Raw genomic sequence first — 19,930 nt, forward strand, 5'->3', positions numbered from 1 at the left:
CATTTACAAAAAGAGACTCGACAAAAAGAGAACCTAAAGATTTCAGGGACTCGGATCCAAATCCTGTAACGTCTTTAATGTGCATTCTCCGTCTCTATGCAGTATTTAGAAATTCATTTTGGGTTATAGAGTGTTTGGCACATTCAACAAATCGACAATTCATTTTCCCCCATTTGGCCTAAACATCTGATGGACTTGAATTTAATTGTGGTAACTCTGATTCATTAAAAAGCCTATATACTACATAAAGATATGATGTCTTTGATCTTTTCATTCAATCTTCCAAATAAATATTTCACTGTGAAAGCAAAAACAGGGAAGGAATACAAATAATTCATGGTTATAGGATCTCTCATGAAGTAAAAAATTTGAATGGTCAAAATTCATTAGCCAACTGGATCTGCTTTATTATCAAATGAAAAAATTAATGTATAAATCATCTTTGTAATCTAAAAAATTTGGTACTGAAGCTTCGTAAGCTCTCCATGACTGTTTGGATTTGTTCAGAGATGGCAGTGTAGAGCCGTCTCTGTACTGCTTCATCATGTCTGTGAGGGGATGCTGTTGGCCATCCCATACTGGGAAAAGATGAATCTGTAGACATGGACATGGCTGTCTCACGCAATTTTGGAAGATCAAATTCTATTGGCTCTCCGACAATTATTCTGATATCTTTATTGCAGAGAGGAAATGGTAGTCTTCTGCCAAAGAAAGCTTTCTCAGGCATCACCTGAAAACTCAAGGGAGAGAGAATATGAGAACACCAGAAGTAATGAAGGAACCTCAAAGGATTAACAAATTCAAAAATTTTCAGGTTAAACCATAGCAGAATATTCTGTACCATCATATCCTTATCCACAGAAATTATGAATCTTAATGTAAATGAAAACTATGAGACTTCATGGGATAGAATACTCAATGGTCTAAGAGATTGTCAAGAACTTCCTACAAAGGACAAGCAATAAATACATCCAACTGTGAGTGATCGCCCAAAAACTTGATTAAATGCTCAAAGAAAATGGAGAAGCAAAAAACTAAAAAAGAATATAGGATGGGAACTGGGATTAATTGTGACAAGACCATGTAGGAGCACTAGTTTTTTCTGAATCTAGTCATTTGTGTTACTGTAAGGGAGACATGCCAAAACTTCTATTCAGGCAAAACATTGTTAGCAGTCTAACTTCAACTGGTACTTCTAAGCACTGAAAAAAGGAAATACCCAGTGCACAAGGCTCCCGCCACTGCGGGGTCTGGGGAGGGTCATAATGTACGCAGCCTTACTGCCACTTTGCGGAGAGGATGTTTCCCAGCTTGAACCCACGGCCACTAGGTTGCAATAGAGCAACCTAACCCTTGTGCCGAGGTCCGCCCTCTACTTCTAAGCATTCATATAGTTATTTATTAATCTATCTATATATTTATTTGAGGGGAAATTTCTCCCTCCCCTATACTTATCCCCTACTCAAACTTTTACATTTGATTCCCCCCAAAAAGTAAACTCCTTCATCTCCTTCTCCCCTAGTACTTAAAAATACCCAAATAACCCCTCCTTTTTCCATATGAACTGATTGGTCCTATTTTTAAAATTTTTATTCAACTCTATGGGACCCACATTCTTCTTTTTCTTCTCCTTTATCTGTAGAACATAGTGAACTATCTCCTGCCGCTTCACCCCTCACCTTGCCCTGCTGTTGCGACCCCCCTCACCTCTCCCCTCCATCCCCTGCCCTCTGCCCCATCCCCTGCTTCCCTACCCTCCCCTGTCACCCCTGCTCTTGTGGTCAATCTCTCTCCCCACCACCCTCCACACCCCCTACAACCACCTCCCTCCACCCCTACCCCCTGCAACCCCTCCGGCTCGACCCCTGTTATTCCTCCCTTTCATCTCTCTCCTACTGCCCTCACCTATCCTCACTATGCACCAAACGCCGCCCCTATTGTCACATACCACCAGCCCACCGTACTTGGCCATTGCATTCTCATCTTTTCCTGGGATGACTTTTTCTCTCATTTTATTTGAGCTTCAAGAAATTAAAGAAATCTGGAATTCTTCTTTGCATTAATGTTAGAAAAAATGGTTCTGATATTACTCAATTGTCTTCTTCTCAGGACCCAAGTAGAAGCTGAAACAGAGCAAGCCGATTTTTCATATGGTAGTTTGACATTTCAAAAACTTAATTAACACACAATGGGCTGTACAGTACTTAAAAGATGAAACAAATATATAAAACACACGCAAGCATTTACCCCGCACCTGCAGTGCAGGGTGAGGATGGGTGACCTCCGGCAACAGAGGTGTTGGTGGTGGTTCTACGCATTCCTCCACCGGCAACTTGATAGATCTGTTACAGCATGAAAGGCAAGCTAACAACCTGTGTAACTCTTCGAAGATGTCATTATTGCAGTCGGATTTGGCTTCAGCGGGAGGGGGAGGGTTGAGTGAGAAGAGGAAGAGGTGAAGGCGGGCAGGCTTAGCAGAGGCGAAGAGAGCTTGGAATTAAATATTAGAGTTCTCTTCTTTGTTCTGCAATCAGAGCCTGGAATGCCAACAGTGCCATGGCTCCTGATGCAGGTTTATCACCAAATTAGGCTTCTTTCCCTAGAAATAAGTCTAGGGTTGGGTTATAGACATGTTGGGCCTTTGGTCCCATGGGTTTTCTATGTAATAGGCCACTTTTATGGGCCTACAATTGAGGTACATAAGTTGTATACGGGATTAGCCCTATACTTAGTTTATTTTCATGTTTTAGTGCTTTAAATTGAACCGGTTGAACCATTGGTCCAATTTAAGTGATTTTAGAATATTCTTTTAGGGTAGAATCTTTTTAACTTAAGTTTTATTTTAGGGTCCACACCTCTACACGAATTTTAGAGAGGGCGTGTTTTGTATTTAGACTCAACCAAGGATTAGGGATTTCCTATTCCTAGGCTGCATAGGAATTTGGGCCTTTGGCCATTATAAATAAAGGCAAACCGTGGGGCTCCTCTTTACCTCACTGTTTATGAAGTTTCCCTCTTGCAAGCTGCTGCAACTGTTCTTCTACTGAAGATTTGCTTTGTGTATGATCAAAGCTGGTGGGATTGGTGTGTAATCCAATCGACACCTTGCGGTGTGAAGCCCGGGTGGTTCGTTGGTGGGGTTGGAGTCCAATCCAATCGACACTCTGCAGTGTGAACCCCGAGTGGTTCTCTTCAAGTTCCAAGATCCAATTTTTATTCAAGCTACTGCCATTACGAGCTGCTACCGATTACTCCCTGCCACTGCAAGTGTGGCAGCACCCCCATCACCCTACTTCTTCTTTGAAACCCTCTACATCCCAACCCTAATTTCCCCCTTTTGTTTTCTTCAAATTCGCATAACCTAAATCACTCACAGACCTAACCCACCATCAGAATCACTTCAAATTTAAACCATAGCATCCCCAGTACACCCCCTCCACTCGATCCAGACCTCTGCCCCATCCTATCCTCAAAAACCCTAAATTCCCTCAACTTCATTAAACCCCAAAAGCCTAAAACACTGTCCAGACAATTCCAGCCATCAAAAGCCTTCCATACTTTGGCCGAGTGCTCATCTCCACCCCTAGAGAACTCGATCCAAAGCCCCCTCCTTAATTCCCATTAAAAACCCTAGAATCCCTCATTTCACTCTTTAAAACCCGAAACCTGAAACCCTAACTTGCTGCCATTAAACTTTTGACCCTTCCGCTTATCAAACCACCACTGGACCTTCACTGATAGACTCCCCGACACCTGCTTAGCATATCCCACCCTTCAAACCCTAAGCTAATCCTAACCCTAACCCTAATTTTGACCTAATTCCATATTTTACACCAATCGGACAGCCTGTTCATAGCAGATCCTGTAGTACTGGCTCCTAGTGAGTCTTCTACCTACCTAGGACTACATCAGCTCCTCCTGAAGACGGCACAGAGGTTGTAGAAGAGGCCGAGGCTGCAGAAGAAGATAAGAAGCCCATCTCCAATCTCATTATCGTTATAGGTAGCTGCCTGACTTTATTCTACTTTTGGTTTCCATATTCTTCTTTTCTCCTCTTATCGAGTTCAGTTCCCTCTCTCTCTCTCCTTAATCTGTATCCTTTTCCTTGATTTTGGGCGATGCAGACTGAAGCGCTTCCACTATTGAGTGAACCTCTATAACTAGGGCAGTGGGGAGAGGGATGCAGAGGAAGAGCAGGGATAGGGCAGGAGGGGGTGGAGGGAGGAGGGATGAGGTGGTGGTGGGGTGTGCTGACGGCAGTGGGGAGAGGGACTGAACAAGGTGGCTGACAGAGGAAGGCAGGGAAGCAGTGTGGATAATTCGCTGGGTTCTATGGAGACAGAAGAATGTGGGTCCAATGAAATAAATAAGGAATTAAATAAAAATAAAAAATGGAATCAACCGGTTAACATGGGAAAAGAAGGGGTAGTTTAGGTATTTTAAAGTACTGAAGGAGAAGGAGAGGTAGGAGTTTAATTTTTGTGGGGGAATTAGATGTCAAAATTTGAGTAGGGGAGTTGAGTAAATATAAAATAAGTATAGAGTGACAGAAATTTTCCCTTTTTTTTATTGTGAGTATTGTGTGTGTGTGTGTGTGCACTTGCTACCACCTATTAAGCATTCATATAGTTTGTGGTGATATTACATCCTCATTTTATCCTACACTTAAGCACTTAATATTGTAACTACATCTAATGCAAATATAAACCACAAGGACAAGGATGTGTCTACATTGCAGGATTTCCAAGGTTAAAAGAAAGAATCTACACCAAAAGCAATGAATGAATAAAACCAAGAGAGGAAGATGATAGAGCTGCTGTGAGGTTTGTGATCTTTCTGCCCCAAGGTAACCTACCCACTCCCCTCCTCCCTAGAAATAAAAGGCACAAGCATCTAAACAAACTCAAATATAAACAAATCTAAAAAATGAAAAGTGCCTTTCCAATAAGAAGGAACTATAATCAAGAAAGGCTTCAGGATCCTTGATTCAAAACATTTCTAAATCTTAAGTTTTAACACCCATTCATTCTTCAGATAATTCTCATCATTCACTATGTCAATACAGTTGCGACAAATATGACAGAAGAGAAAGAATGAGAGGAGAAATGTAAAATTCCATTAGAAATAAAAAAAAAGAAATCCAAAGATCATAATTTTACAAAAAGATGAAACGATTATTTTCAAATTCAACATTTACTTCTTTCCCTTTGATTCCACACAATACAATATCAAGACCAATGGTGAAAACCCTCCATATTTTAGTTGTAAATTTCATTTTGGTTGTCATTCAGTTTTGCTCTGAAGCTGAAGTAATTCAAAATTTCGGTAATTTCATTAAATTCTTCGTTAAAACTTTCCAATTGACTATAAAAAATATAAATAAAGCAGATATATATTAGATTAATGTAATATATGCTATATATATTATATAAATTAAGACATGATATTTAATGTTTATACAGCCGAAGAACATATATAGTCCAGCCCATTTAGATTTAAGGTCCAGCCATTCAAAATCACTCTTCCAATTCCTCGGAAAAAAAAATGTGGGTTGTGAGATTGAGGGCTTTTTTACTTTAACCTAATGTCAAGCTGGATCACAAAGGACCTAGCCCCAGGCAGGATCTCAGCCAATTAATCAACAATCGATTGTAACCTCAGCAGCAGTAGATTACCGTGATCAATTATAGGTTGCAGAAGATCACCAAACACAGATTGATTGGAAAGTAAAAGAAGATGGATAGATAGAAGGGGGATAGGGGTCTCTCACCCATGGCCTCTCATCGTACCTGTCTCTCATAGCCATTAATGGCCTTAAAAAACTCACTATTTTCTCCAACTCAACCGTGGGCTGTATTCAGCCTTGTTCTTTATTTAATAGTAATGGATTACAACCAAAGTCTTCTAAAAATAAAATAAAATCCAAGTAGCAATTTAATTAAGTACATAGTTGTCACGGCGTCACAGCGATCCAAGTCGGTGGAAGGGTGTCACGTCGATATATCGACATGTCGCCCGCCATGGCGTTGCCATGGCGAGCATGTCGACCATGTTTAATTTTTTATTTTCTGTATTTTTAATGTCATTTAGTATGCTATAATATATGTCCTATAACATCAAAAATCAACATGAAAGTGTACTACACTACTACTAATATACTATGCCACTATGGTTTAATTCATGAAAGTGTAACTAATATCCATTAGTGTATATGAAAGTATGAAAAATTGAAAATATAGATTAACCTATCAAATAATTGAAAGCAATAGTAAAAATCAAATGATAGGCTAACCTGTTTTGAGCTTGATAGCAATAGTCTTTCTTTAGTGTATGTGATTTGGAGCAAAGCATCTAAGCTATTAAATGGTTTAAAAAAAAATTTTAATCTAACTTTTATATGTACAAATATCGACCGATATGCCAACATATCGTGGTATGGCGTCCATGGCGACGCCATGGCGTCGCCATGGAAGCCATATCGACGATATATTGACATCCACCATGGCGTAGCTCGATATGCCCCCTCTCCCAACGCCAGACGCCATGGCGGCGCCATGGCGGCGCCATGACAACTATGATTAAGTAACAAATAAAGAATCCTAAAAATAGAAACTACCCATTACATAAAAACAACCCTATAAAGTAGAAACTTTTCTAGTCTAATAAAACCCCCCACACAAGGCATAACTGAATCCTAACATATAGGACCATGCAAGCTGAAAGAAATTTCCATATTCCCTCCACGCAATTAATAATTGGCCTTCAACTTGCTCTTCATACAGCTGGCCATGGGGCCCACACTTTCTGGACATTATCTCCTCCTTAACCAACAAGGAAATCTGGGAAATATCTCTATTAAACTGCTGGCCGATACTCTATCCAAATCTGGTAATTAGAGATTATAATCCCCCATGCAATCTGGACTGGACTGCCTTATGAGGTGCTCCATCAAACCAACAAAAACCCGCAACATCAGCAGACCAGGTTGTCTCCCACAGCAGTTGAATCCCACAACGATACTGGGCTGGTTTTGGGGCCTTGTTCCTGGGGCTACCCATGGACCTTTGTTCTACATCATTACCACTTTAAAAATTGTGGGGGAATAAGTAAAAAACCACAGTTGTCATCACAGTCTCCTTGGAACAAGGGCCAATCCTTAGTTCTTCTGTTAACACTCCAGGAAGTAAGAAAGTAAAGACGTAGAAGCAGTAGAGCATAACAGCAGTGACCATGGTCGTGATCACAGTTGGGAGATCGCAGAGTAGGATGGATATGCGACGTTAGGTTCCCACTGCCAGAGATTACATGATGGGGATGAAGTCAGCATTGCTGGCTAGGTAACAGGGGAGGGCTAGAAGTTGAACCCTTTCAAATCTGGGGGGAAAAAAAAAAACAGAAAGAGAGAGATTCCAAGAACAGAATCCATGGTAGATAGGGGAAAACTAACTAGTAGAAATCCACAACATTCAAATCAGAGGAAAAACATTTAAATCCATGATTATTTTGTATTTTGACAAAAAATACCAAATCAAGCTGAAATGCTTGAAATAATCTGAGACCACCGACACCAGCTGAAAATACTGAATCCTAAAAAGAAAACAATTTGACCAACGAAATGAAATGTTTTGGGTTCTTCGGCAAAATAAAATGAATTTCATAACTAAGCACCAGATAACTAAAAGATCCATCTCTTCAGCCTAAAACCTGAATTACAAATCTATAGTCTTAATTGAACCTAACTTGTGACCTGAACCATAAATTTTAAGAAGCATTCTGTGACAAAACCAAATAGAAACCAGAATCTATGAAGAGAAGAATGAGAGAACAATGGGAGAGGATGTGCTGAACCAAGATAGATTCAGTCTGTAGTGATTGATCGTGGGTTGTTAATGTAGTTCTAGATTGAAGAAATCAAACTAGAAGACAAAACCAGAATCTGTTCTTTGAAGGGTGACTTGGTTAGGGTTAAATTAATGGAAAAGGCTAGATTTAGGGTTAGGGTTATGGTTAGATGATATGTAGGAGCCTTCCAGTGAAGGTCTTGTTAACAAATAACAAGCTTAAGACTGCTGGACAGAATCGGCAGCAAGTGATGGAGTCTAGGGTTAGGGTTTGGAAAGAGGAAAGAGTGGAACTATTAGGGTTTGGCTCGACAGAATGGGAGCAGATCAGGATCAAGTCCTCCAAGGGGTCAGAGGAGCACTCAGTCAAACTTTGGTAGGGTTTTGATGGTGGGTTTAGGATATGTTGGTTGTGGGTGGTCTAGACGAGAAGACGAGAATGGTTAGGTTACAGATTCAGGTTCACACTTGTTGATGAAGAGCAACTTGAACAGAAATTTTGTTGATGTAGAATAACTCTTGAAATCAGAACTTGAATGTAGAACAGTGAATGAAGAAGTTAAAGTAACCACGAACCACCAGGGCTTCCTACCGCAAGGTGTCAATCGGATCAAACACCGATTCTGTCAGCCTTGATCAAACACAAGACAATTCTCCTTGGAGAAGACAAGTTGCAGCAGCAGCCTTGAAGAATAAATTTTCAAAATTGTGAGGTAAGAAGTCCCCCACGAAGTTCCTTTTATAAGGGCCATAAGGCCTATTTCCTATTCAGCCTAGGAGTAGAAACCCCTGGCCGATTCTAATTACAATTCACTTCCTCCCTATGAAAACTGTGGGGAGGAGTGGATGACTTAAAACAAAGTCATGTGGTCACTTAAAGTGTCACATGACCACTAAACCAAAATAAACTAAAAACTACTTATTCCACTTAAATTGAACCATTGCAAATTACATTAAATAAACTAAGTATAGAAATCTACTAACTACTAACAACTCTAACAACTACTTGGACTGTTCGGACTTCTTTTTCTTCTATCGGACATAAGTCTTCAGATCTGCATCAGCTCTCCCTAGATTGAAAAGGGTGAAGGACATGTACAACTCATAAATCAGGGTCGAGCCTCTTGAAGTTGTCGGCGTGAATCCAAGTGTTGACATGGCGTGGGCGATCTTTCCACTTGACTAGGAAAGCATGGTAACTGCCACCATGTTGGGTGATCTTGTGCATGTCAGCCAAGACATCTTCAATGCTGTCCTTAGCGGGTGATTTGGGTTGGGGCAGCCTCAGCATGTGTTTAGAACCATCATCATCTGAGTGATGTCCCCCATAGAGATGTAAATCAGTCACGTTGAAGATATTGCTTATGCTCATATTAGTAGGCAACTCGAGCACATAAGCATTAGGTCCAATATGCTTCAGCACCTTGTATGGACCCATCTTCTTAGGATGGAGCTTGCTATTGACACCCAGTTGGTGTCTCTTAGGGTTAACATGAACCATGACCATGTCTCCAGGCTCGAAGTCCACATAGCGTCGATGACGATCAACATTAGCTTTGTAAACATCATTGCTGAGAGCAATGCGTCGTCGAACATCAGCATGTACCTCAGTAATATGGTGCAAGAACTCATCGGCTTTAAGGCTTACCTAAGCTTGAGGGGGTAAGGGAACAAAGTCGATAGGACGCCCTGGCTGAACTCCAAGTAAAATATCAAATGGTGTACGTGCCGTTGTCTTGTTCACAGAACTTTTGTAGGCAAACTCAACAATGTCAAGGATAAAAGGCCATGTCTTCTCATAATCCCTGACTAAACACCTCAACAGATTTCCAAACTCCTGTTAACTCCTTCCTTCTGCTCCAACCATTAGTTTTTGTACTTTTCTTCAATAAAAAGCCTGTTGTTATCTCCCCACCAGGTCCACTAGTCTTCAAAGCCGATATCTCTTGTCCATCCTTCTTTGATTTCAAGCTTCCTCCAGATTGCTGAGCTCCTGTTTGGGGACTACTTGCCCTGTTTAGTACATCTTGCTCAGCTTCTTGCCCTGGTTTTTTTACTGTCAGTTCTTCTGGTCTTCCTCAGGTCATGCCTTTCCATCCTCCTCTGCACCAGACAGATGAAGTGTCGTGGAGGAACAAAAGCATGCTCCATATCAACTAATGCAACTAACATTTTCTTTGCCTCATTCTTAAACCCATCCAATGCAGTACTTGCAATTGCTACAACCTCTCGCTTAAAAGGGGGATATCTTCCAAGACCTGGTATAGCATTCGCTGCAGCAGAAACTATATCTACTAGCACTCGATGGATCTCATCAATACAGAGACATGACAGTTCTTTTGCCAACTCTAGGACACCCTTTATTAAAGATCGTAAACCTTTTTCCGAAGATATAAGATATAGTTGATATCCTTCAGTTTCTAGCACAATCCTTGGTGGAGGGCCAGTGAGGAGAAGAGGGGAACTTGGTAGAAATCAGAGTTGCAGGGGGGAAGAGAGAAGAAATCGCATAAGAAGAAGGGGGGGGGGGGAAAGAGTGCACACACACAAAGCCCTCAGGCTACTCAAACCATAAGCTCAATTCATTCTTCAAATCTGTCTCCATCGATGGGGAATTACATCATATATAAAGAGAAATAAAAGAATCCTAAAAATAAAGACCAACTCTCTAACTAGGAAACTAAGAAGAATTGGGATCCAAATATCCTACGTAGCTAATGTCACACCCCGGCCCGGTTAATAAGGGTCAAGTGTGACTAGAGACATCCAACCAATCCCCCAGGATCGCAAGTGCAGTACTCCATTTACAAACATATCTCACAAATACAGTAATCAGAGGCAGTGGAAACAATTTAAATAATAGAGGTAACATCAGTAGTAAGAAATGTCTAAGTGATATTTCATTTATATAAAGGATAAAGCTTGTGATACAACTATACAGTTCTCAAAGTACCACAAGCTAAAACTATACAAGAAACTATACTATAACTATACAAAAGTGTTTATAAGCACAAAAGAGTGGGGAGATAGCCTGGATTGTCAGGCCAAGATCAAGAGAATGCGCAATCATCACATGCGCACAAAGCATCGTGCACTTCAAACTCCAGCGCAGCAAATCCACCACCAGAAGTAACCAAGTCATCTGAAAAATAAGGATATCCACAGGGGTGAACTCCACTGAGCTCAGCAAGGGAAACACACAAGCAAGTGCAAATAGTCCATGATGAATGACCTAAAACTAAGTATGCTTCTAACAACAATACTAAGTCTCATGAGGTATAAGTGCTACTGTAATAGAATGTTAGCCTCGGTCCCGGAACCACATAACCAAACGTTGGTCACCCGAGCGAAACCATTCCTACTACGGTGGAAACCCTCTAGTTCCGGAATGAACTCATCGGAACCCAGCAGACCCCCAATGACTAACCCTACTATTTGTTCCCACAACGGAGTACACATGCTAACATGAGACAGTCCAACAATTACATCATAAGCAACAGGTAGTAGGTAGTAATCTTCTCAAAGAAAGATAAAAGTGCAACATCCACCAACTACGTCATAAGCTCTTCCTAATAAAGGCAAGTAATAAGTAGTAATCTACTCAAACAAAGACAGATAATAGTGCAGCTTTAATAGCTATATCATAAGCCCTTCTCAAGGAAGGCACTTCAACAGCCCCAAACAAAGGTCTCAAATAAAAAATTATATTGATTAATAAGCAGTATAGGTTATTGTGAACCAAGTAGCATCATCAGGTTAGTGGGGACCAGACAACATCAAGTTACTGTGAACCAAACAACATAAGGTTGTTGTAGACCAAGTAACTCAACATCAGGTTGTTAAGGACCAAATAGCATCAGGCTGTTGTAAACCAAATAAATATGCTTTCTTGCTAAATACCATCTTCATAGATAAATTTGTTGCTACAGATGTAGAAAAAAAAACTAATATTAATCTTCAACTAACAATTTGAGCAGATAATAACTCCAATCTTCCCCTCGCATGTAATCCTACACATGGACAAATAATGCAAAGGATGCAATAAAAAAATTCCACTATCATATGACAACAATAAATAGCATTGCGAAGGATAAGCATCACAATAAATCCCATAATCAATAATAGTTGCAAATAATCTCTAATAAAAAAATTTCCAATCTCCCCTCACAATAGCAAATAATTTTCATGCAAGTACCAATCATCAAAAAAATTGTAAATCCAAACTGATGCGATTGAGGGCCCACCAAAGCAATATTATGGCAAATATATAAACCCAATGGAAATTTTGTAAATTTTGGCCACACTAATGGGACTACCCAACCAAAAAAAAAACAAATAATGTCATCCGAGGATCCAAAACCCAACTTGGATGCTTATGGACCCCAACCAATCGACAAATTGGTTCAAACTTAAGAACTAGTGGCAATATTGTAATAAACCAGATTTTTCAAAGATTACTAGGTAAGATAAGGAGCTAAGGATATGGAAGAGGTTTATAATTATTGACCAGGGGGTAATCTTGGAAGCAAAGTTAAATTAAAGACATGAGGGACTTAATGATAATGGGAGGGGTAATTATGGAAACTCAAATAAAGTAATGATGACATAGGGAAAGGCTAAATAAGTTTGGTAATGATGACATAGGAAAAGGCTAAATAAATTTGGGGTTGTCTTATAAGAAAACAAAGGGGGAATTATGGAAATTAAAAAAACAAAAAATAAACCCAACTAAAGGGCTTGATGAAAACCAACCGCAACACATTAATGCAAATCACAAATACCATGGGACAAACTTAGCAGTCGGCAACAAAGGGGATGGCGGTAACCAAGGAAGAACATGCTCGAGATGAAGAGTCTACGCCTATCTTCTTCAACCTTCGATCAAAAAATAAGCTACCAGCAACTATTGAGAACCAAGGTTTTCACAAAAGAAGAGGAGATTCGGCAACAAACCCATATGAAATCAGCAGCATACGATCTGATATCAGATTCAAAGCACAAAAAACCCTGGTTCAATATCCCTGGTTCATTTGACACTGTTCCTAATAGCATGTTGATAGCAGCGGCAATAGCATGAACACGAAGGAAAATCAAGCAAACAATAGCAGAAAATCATCATAGCAGTGACAGCATGTCGATAGCAGTAGCAGCAAATTGAACCAACAAAGCAACAAATGCAAGTAATCAGAATTTATTTTTTTTCCTTCTTCATCGAAACAGCAGAAAACTCTCTTTTTTCAGACTTGAGAATTTTTCTTCTTCTTCATCGCTTTAATACCATGTGACAAAACAAAATAGAAAGCAAACCAGAATCTATGAAGAGAGGAGAGAAAGAACAATGAGAGAGGATGTACTGAACCACGATAGATTCAGTCTGTAGTGATTGATCGTGGGTTGTGTCTTTATTTATAAACTTTAAATATAATTGTAATCTGAATAAGAAACTAAACCTAGTCTAAACAGGAAAATTTTTAGACTAGGAAACTGACAACTGCTTCTAACTCTACTAACAATTAAAGACACAAAGCAACAATGGAAACCACGATAGGAACACTCCCCCTATCGTGGTACATATCTTAACACATTCAATTTGACACAATTCCAAATTGAACCTCTCACATGATCCACCTCAGATCTACAAGAAAACATTCCAAGGAAAGAAATCAATGCAGTAAAAGAAAGGAAGAGAGAAGTAGAGATAGAATAAGAGATGGAGACTGTTTGATTGAATGGAAGGAATTAAGAAATACAAAGAAGAAGAAGAAGAAGAAGAGGGCCCATCTGGATTTTCGGTTTAATTTTTTGGGGGACGAGAGCCATCTGGAGATTGAATCTGCTCTCAGCCGTCATTGGGTCCAGAATTTGGACGGAATCAGAGAAAGTGTTTTCTGAGGTTCTGTTCAGGAAAAACAAAACCTTTTCACCACCTAAATACAAATGTTTCTCAAAAATTGGGCCCTTGGCAGGGCCTCCAAGTATGACATATATGTTGGATTTCATAATTATAAAGCACCAGCCATTGAGGAAATCAAATTTGATCTGTTTCGTCAAAACTCAAAGTTCAAAAATAAAATACTAGCCTCCAAAGATATTCATTTCGAATAAAGTGGTTTACATGTAATCCAACAAGTTTTCAGACAAAAAATAAGAGAACCGAGAAAGATCTAAAGAGTACCTTCTCAAAACCAGAATGTACAATTGGCAAAACTATTGGGGTTACAGGAGCACGTTCAATGAGGCTGGCAGTTCCCCATTTTAATCGCCTGATTGGTGCATCTTCTTGGCACACTTTTCCTTCTGGAAATGTATGCAACTGCTCCTCGAATAAGAATGAATTTGAAAAGGGCTTAGAAACTAGAATCAAAGAAAATACTCATATAAATAATAAGAAGTTATAAAAAGTAAATTCTCATAAACAGCCAACAAACTACACGTAAGCATATGTGGCAGGTGTTGAGCAATGGGATTCACAATTGACACATTCATTTCTTAAGCATTCACTCTACCAACTTCTCACAGATGATCAATCACAAATATCACCAATGGTCAAGAGAAGAGTTGGTTCACTTGCTCATGTCTGAATCAATCGGAGACCAAAAAGAAGTGGAAACATCTGATTGGAGTGCCTCACACCCCTGCATGTACACAGGGTGTAAAATTAGGACCTGGACTGTTATGAATTCTCACATATGAAAAGATGCTACCTAGGTATCAGCCAACCAACCATGCATGTACACTGGGTGTAAAATTAGGACCTGGACTGTCATGAATTCTCACATATGAAAAGACGCTACCTAGGGTATCAGCCAACCAACGATAAGATAGTCCACAATCAGAAAGCTGATACGTGTGCCTTATTGAGGTGTACAATATAATCAACAATCTGCTAAAACCTGCATAGGACTTTGATCCAAGCTGTTTTGGCTAATTATAATATTGTGAGGATCCATCATAGTCATGCACAAATACCATTCCTATTGATAAACTATAATAAGATATCAGCAAACAGAAATCTTAAATTGGAAGAGAACGATATAAAGGCAAGCAAATCACAGGATAATAAACGAATACCCAGGCTCCATCACTCAAGCGCTCGAGAGCTTCATTCATGTGTTCCTGATAAATTCCAGCACCCCTGGTTATGGGTATGCATTTCCCTGTGCATTTGACTACTTCTTAGAAATCCAACCTCAAGACAAATGCATTTGATGAACAACATCATAATCAAACTCAACAAATAAATATTTAAAGAGCAAAAGCAAGCAATATTCAGAAGTCAAGGACAAAACTAACAAGATGTACTGATGCTGAGATTGGAAACTAAAGAAATGCTTAATTTAGCACAACCCTAACCACAGAGATGAGCACTCCACTCTAGCCCAATCTGACGGCCAACTGAAACCCTCAAGGTTTAGCATCATGTTAGTTTAGATGTGTATACAAATTTTTAATTAAGTAGAAGATTGTGGGAAATAAACTTAAAAACTTGTCCTAAATGAAGAAGGATTACACTGACAAGTAAAACTAAAATTAAAAAAGATAAAAGCACACGAGACCTAGTTATTAAATTCATTTCAATTTCCAAAATGTTGGTCAGTTTTCTGTTCAAGTCCCCAAACCATTATGATTAAAGAACTTGGAATCTTTCATTTTTGGGCTTCCAGAATTTCAGCTAATTCCAACATTTTGGCTGGTTGAAGTTTTTTATCACCCATGTTTAGATACAAGCTTAAAGCATTTGTTCCAAGATTTTTGTGAAAGGAACTCCTACATGACACCCCACTACTGCAAACCTGAGCTTTAATCATCACCGAAAATAAAGACTGAAATATTAGAAAATTTCGTTTTGATCACGAATCTAAAATGGCAAGCAAAATGAAATTTAATTCTGAGATAAAGAAGCAACATACATAAGAGTGTAACTGAGTCAGTGAGATAAGGATGTTGACATAGGCGAGTGCCAAGACTATGAAAGTTAGAAAAAGAAATGAAGATATTGCATGGAACGTCAGAGTAACACCACAAGGTGACAATATAAGGAAACTAAATGGGATATTTTGGCCAAGAGTATTGAGAACCAAAAAATACATCAGCATGGAGGAAGAATGAGGCACATTGGAGGTGTTAAAAGATAGCCCAAAATAGTGTGGAATGGCATACAGGGTTCTTGTAGATGTTCCCTAATAGTTGGGATAATGAGTTGAGCTGAGCTGTGTTGGAACCTAGAAATCTCGTCTTCACCCAATAACAGTTCTTTGCTGAAAATTCAATTAACAAAAGAAGATTTTTGTTCCCAACTCCCCTCCCTTGGTGCAATGGTAAGGTTACTCCATTGTGAGCAAGTGGTCACGGGTTCGAGTCTGGAAACAGCCGCTCTGCTAAAGCAGGGGTAAGGCTATGTACATTATGATCCTCCCCAGACCCCGCAGTGGCAGGAGCCTTGTGCACTGGGTACGCCCTTTTTTTTTTAAAGGAATGTTTCAAATACTTTGCATGCTTGAAGTTCTCCCAGGAAAACTTCTATTTGTATGTGAGCATTTAGCTGCTTTGCTAAGCTGAATACAAAACTAATTATGCAGCCAATTCAACTAAAATGTTCAGTTACGAAAATTCAGATTCTGAAAAATCACATTAATTATCACAGAAGGAAATTTTTGTTCCCAAATCCCCTGTACAATGTGTAAAAAGTATCTTCAAATTTTAATGAGAATCTTTCAAACATTTGGGGAGGAGGGGTTCTCTTTCAAAAACTTTCCCCTCCCCCCCCCCCCCCCCTTTTTTAATTGAAATCTTTCAAAAACTTCAAAGGTTCACAAGATTGCATGTTCCAGCTTTGCTAAGTTCAATAAATAACTAACAATGCAGGCAATTCATCTAAATGCTAATAGCTAGTAACAAAAAACTTCATCACACATAAAATGTAAATTCAATAAGAAAATTTTCAGAATATAGCAAATGTATCCATACCAAGCCGGAAAAAATATGTCAAAATTGAATTTTTGAAGCAGATGTCTTCTGCAGCCAGCACCCATCGAGCTAGTTTGGCATCTGCTGTGGGAAATCCCTTGAATCCCCACATAACAGGGTCATCCAACCTGTTATAGATAATAAATTGAGTAATATTATGCTAACTGTTTTTATAATCATTCCCTTAGAAGCCTGTACTGATCCGCTTTACAATATACATGATTCAGAAAAGATCACCAAGTTCAAGGCCATGATACAAACAATTACTTCATTATACCATACACTGTAACTTTAGTAACTCCCCTAACTAAAACTTTGACCACTATAAACAAGAATCTCATGCTTGTAAAAGAAAAAAACATAGTATATACATGTGGCTTCATGAGTACCAGATCTAGTCATCAAGAGTCAGAATAGTATGAAATATGTCAAGTTGATTCTTGGTGCTGCTACATTACAGTCCTGGAGTCTTACACCTAAGATGGCTCTGCAGTCCAAAGTTCCAACACTGTTTTTGAATCACTTGTAGCTTGCATTCATCGATACCACCGCAATACTTTTTTTTTGGTGTGTGTATGGTGGGGGGAGGGGATAGATTATCACAGCTCGCAGCAATACATTTCACCATGATAAACAACATGGTGCTTGAGGTATTCACCATTCTATAGAAAATTAGAAATAGATATTCTACAGTTGCATACGGTAATAAGGGGGACCACTAAATAATTTTTTGAATCTTATGCTTTAGTCCTGGTAGTATGATCTTATACAGCCCCTTCTTTGACACTCCACCCGAATAACAGTATTGTCATCCCATACTGTTTTCTAGGATTTTATTGAAGTAATTTCTGAGACTCTTAAAACCTATTAAGCCAGCACCAGATACCATTCTGAAAGACTCTATTTTCCTCTTTTCAGTTAATGTTAATTATATTAATAAAGTTCAATAATGTACTCTCACTTCCTCAAATTAGAGTCTTATGGTGCATTTATGCATAAAGCTGTAAGCTAGTAAATAGTCGATTGGTTGGAATCACCTACTGTAACCAAAACTAAAATGTGAAACCAAAACATTTTAGGGATTTTATTCAAGCAAATTCTGATAGAATCTTAAAACCCATTACACCAAAACCTGCTGGAGTTTCTGTAACCATACTATTTTTCTCTTTCTCGGTTGATCTCAATTACAAATAAAGTTAAAATCTGCATCCTCACATTTTCAAATCAGATTCTTATGGTGCTGTTATACCAAAAAATGGGCACCCAGTAATAACACGACATGTGGCGTTCATGAAGGAAGCCACCCAGTAAAGACCGAGGGGTCGTACCCGTACGGGAGTTCACCCCAGACGCACGGGGCTAGCACAATGCAGCTGACCAGCTAGTCAGATGAAGAGATCCACTTCGATTAAGTCAATAAGCGTATCCATGCCCTGACATGTCGCTATCAGCTAGCATGGTTATCCAACAAGGAAACCATACCCTACGCCACAACGGCATTTATGAGCATTTATGAATGCTCACCAAACAAGGCTCCCAGACAAGTGGGACGCCTTATAAGATAGTGACTCTCCATTACCTGATATTCAGGAACACTCCATCTCTTGACAACCAAGAGTGCTCCATCTCCTGTCAAATCAGGATCTTCTCTTTACCACATCACTCCACCAAATCAACCCTATAAATAGGGTGATAATATCCCATGAAAGGGGATCGCAACCTAAAAACTCTTACTGTTTTATCTGTTTGGTAAAGAGAAGCCTAACTTAAGCATCGGAGAGTCCCCACAAGAACTCAACGGCACTCTTCTCCCTTGTTTGTTTGTTCCTATGTGCAGGGTTCACTCCTGGAGGTCTCCACGCAACAGGTGCATTTAAGGTTTTATAAAGCTGTATACTAGCAAATGGTATATTGATTGAAATCGTCTTATGTAATCAAAACTGAAATGGGAATTCACAGCTTGTAGACCAATTTCACACCCAAAAAGAATGTGGGTTGACTTAATATTCACTGATTCGAATGGAGAAACAGAAATGAAATGTAATGTAATAATCATTATTTTCTGCAAATCGGAGTGAAGTATCTAACGAAGAAAAGAGAGAGATTTACGTGGACATGTGGTTGCTGACGGTGATTAGGGGAACACCAGAAGGTCGGGACCGGACGAGACGGATTAGGGTTTCGGCGTTATAGACAGTGGTGGAGTTGAGAAAATTGCCAACAAACTTTGCGAATGCTCCCACTGCCATGATCACACACGTCCGAGGTATCCCTCGCAGATGGCTTGGCCTCCCTGCCCACTCCATTTTCCGTCCACCCATGCTGATGATGCCACCGCCACCGCCACCGCTACAGCCACTGCCACTGCTGCGACCGCCTGCATAGAGAGGCAAGTTCGCCCCGAGATTTTCTATGACGAGCAAGTTCTGGTTTGGGAGTTCATATGACAATGTGAGAGAGAGAGAGAGGGGCCCAGCGGCAGACGCTTTGGCTTGGGGCTTGGGGCTTGGGGCAGTTGTGGGGCATCAGACATTCAGATCCCAAAATCCGACCCTGGCTTCCGAGTTGGGCTCACGTTCACGTACCGAGTCATTCAATCCACTCCATGTGGGTCCCAGAGGGTAGATTCCATCTGAACAACTATGAACTGTTCTCATGCATTCCCTTACGTGACGTGAACATGACGACTCCTAACTTTATTTGGGACTCAGCTCAGATTCACATACAAAGACATTATGAGCAAATTACTTGGACCTCTCCGGACCTTTATGACAATTCAAGGAACCTCCTTTGCCCTTCTGACAACTACTCAGACCTTCTACTTTTCAAACTTGATTTCTGTTGCGTCAAGAAATCGTTCGGTGGTCCCTCGAGTGTCGTAACCTGCAAAAGGATCAAGGTGACAAAGGAGAACCGGTGTGGTTCTGGCCTAGGTCTCTCCGATGCCTAAGTTAGATCTCTCTGAGCATACAGATGAATAGTTAGAACTCAAGATGGGTTGATGGGGTGAGATACCTCTGCTTTTATAGCAGAATGTGGCGGTATGTAGAGTCCCAGTTGATGGCGAGTAGTCCTTGTAGTTGATAGAGTCCCTAGGTAGCAGGGTTCTTCCTTGATTGGTT

The 19,930-nt window shown here is 39.8% G+C and overlaps 1 protein-coding gene across 2 annotated transcripts; it reads right to left on the minus strand.

Moving 5' to 3' along the window:
* Window positions 1-277: 277 nt before the first annotated feature.
* Window positions 278-19,249, minus strand: LOC122646853 (N-acylphosphatidylethanolamine synthase). 2 transcript variants are annotated; one of them, XM_043840465.1, is made up of 5 exons: window positions 18,918-19,249; window positions 16,809-16,936; window positions 14,913-14,998; window positions 14,017-14,154; window positions 278-730 (listed from the first exon to the last, which is right to left on the minus strand). In XM_043840465.1, exons 1-5 carry the CDS (start codon window positions 19,127-19,129, stop codon window positions 437-439), a joined length of 858 nt encoding a protein of 285 aa, XP_043696400.1. In that variant the 5' UTR covers window positions 19,130-19,249; the 3' UTR covers window positions 278-436. The 2 variants fall into 2 exon arrangements, with proteins under 2 accessions (XP_043696400.1, XP_043696401.1); XM_043840466.1 differs by lacking the exon at window positions 14,017-14,154.
* Between the last annotated feature and the right edge of the window lie 681 nt (window positions 19,250-19,930).

The sequence above is a fragment of the Telopea speciosissima genome, chromosome 11, assembly GCF_018873765.1.
Source record: "Telopea speciosissima isolate NSW1024214 ecotype Mountain lineage chromosome 11, Tspe_v1, whole genome shotgun sequence".
In the NCBI taxonomy this organism is placed as follows: domain Eukaryota; kingdom Viridiplantae; phylum Streptophyta; class Magnoliopsida; order Proteales; family Proteaceae; genus Telopea; species Telopea speciosissima.

Bases quoted from the DNA above. Each gene is read 5' to 3' on its own strand.
- LOC122646853 (XM_043840465.1), bottom strand. From the start codon at position 19,129: ATGGGTGGACGGAAAATGGAGTGGGCAGGGAGGCCAAGCCATCTGCGA. The intron at 14,999-16,808 runs GTATGGATACAT...TCAAATGCACAG, and splicing joins GACATATTTTTTCCGGCTTG to GGAAATGCATACCCATAACC. The intron at 731-14,016 runs GTACTCTTTAGA...TTGAGTTTTCAG, and splicing joins TACATTCTGGTTTTGAGAAG to GTGATGCCTGAGAAAGCTTT.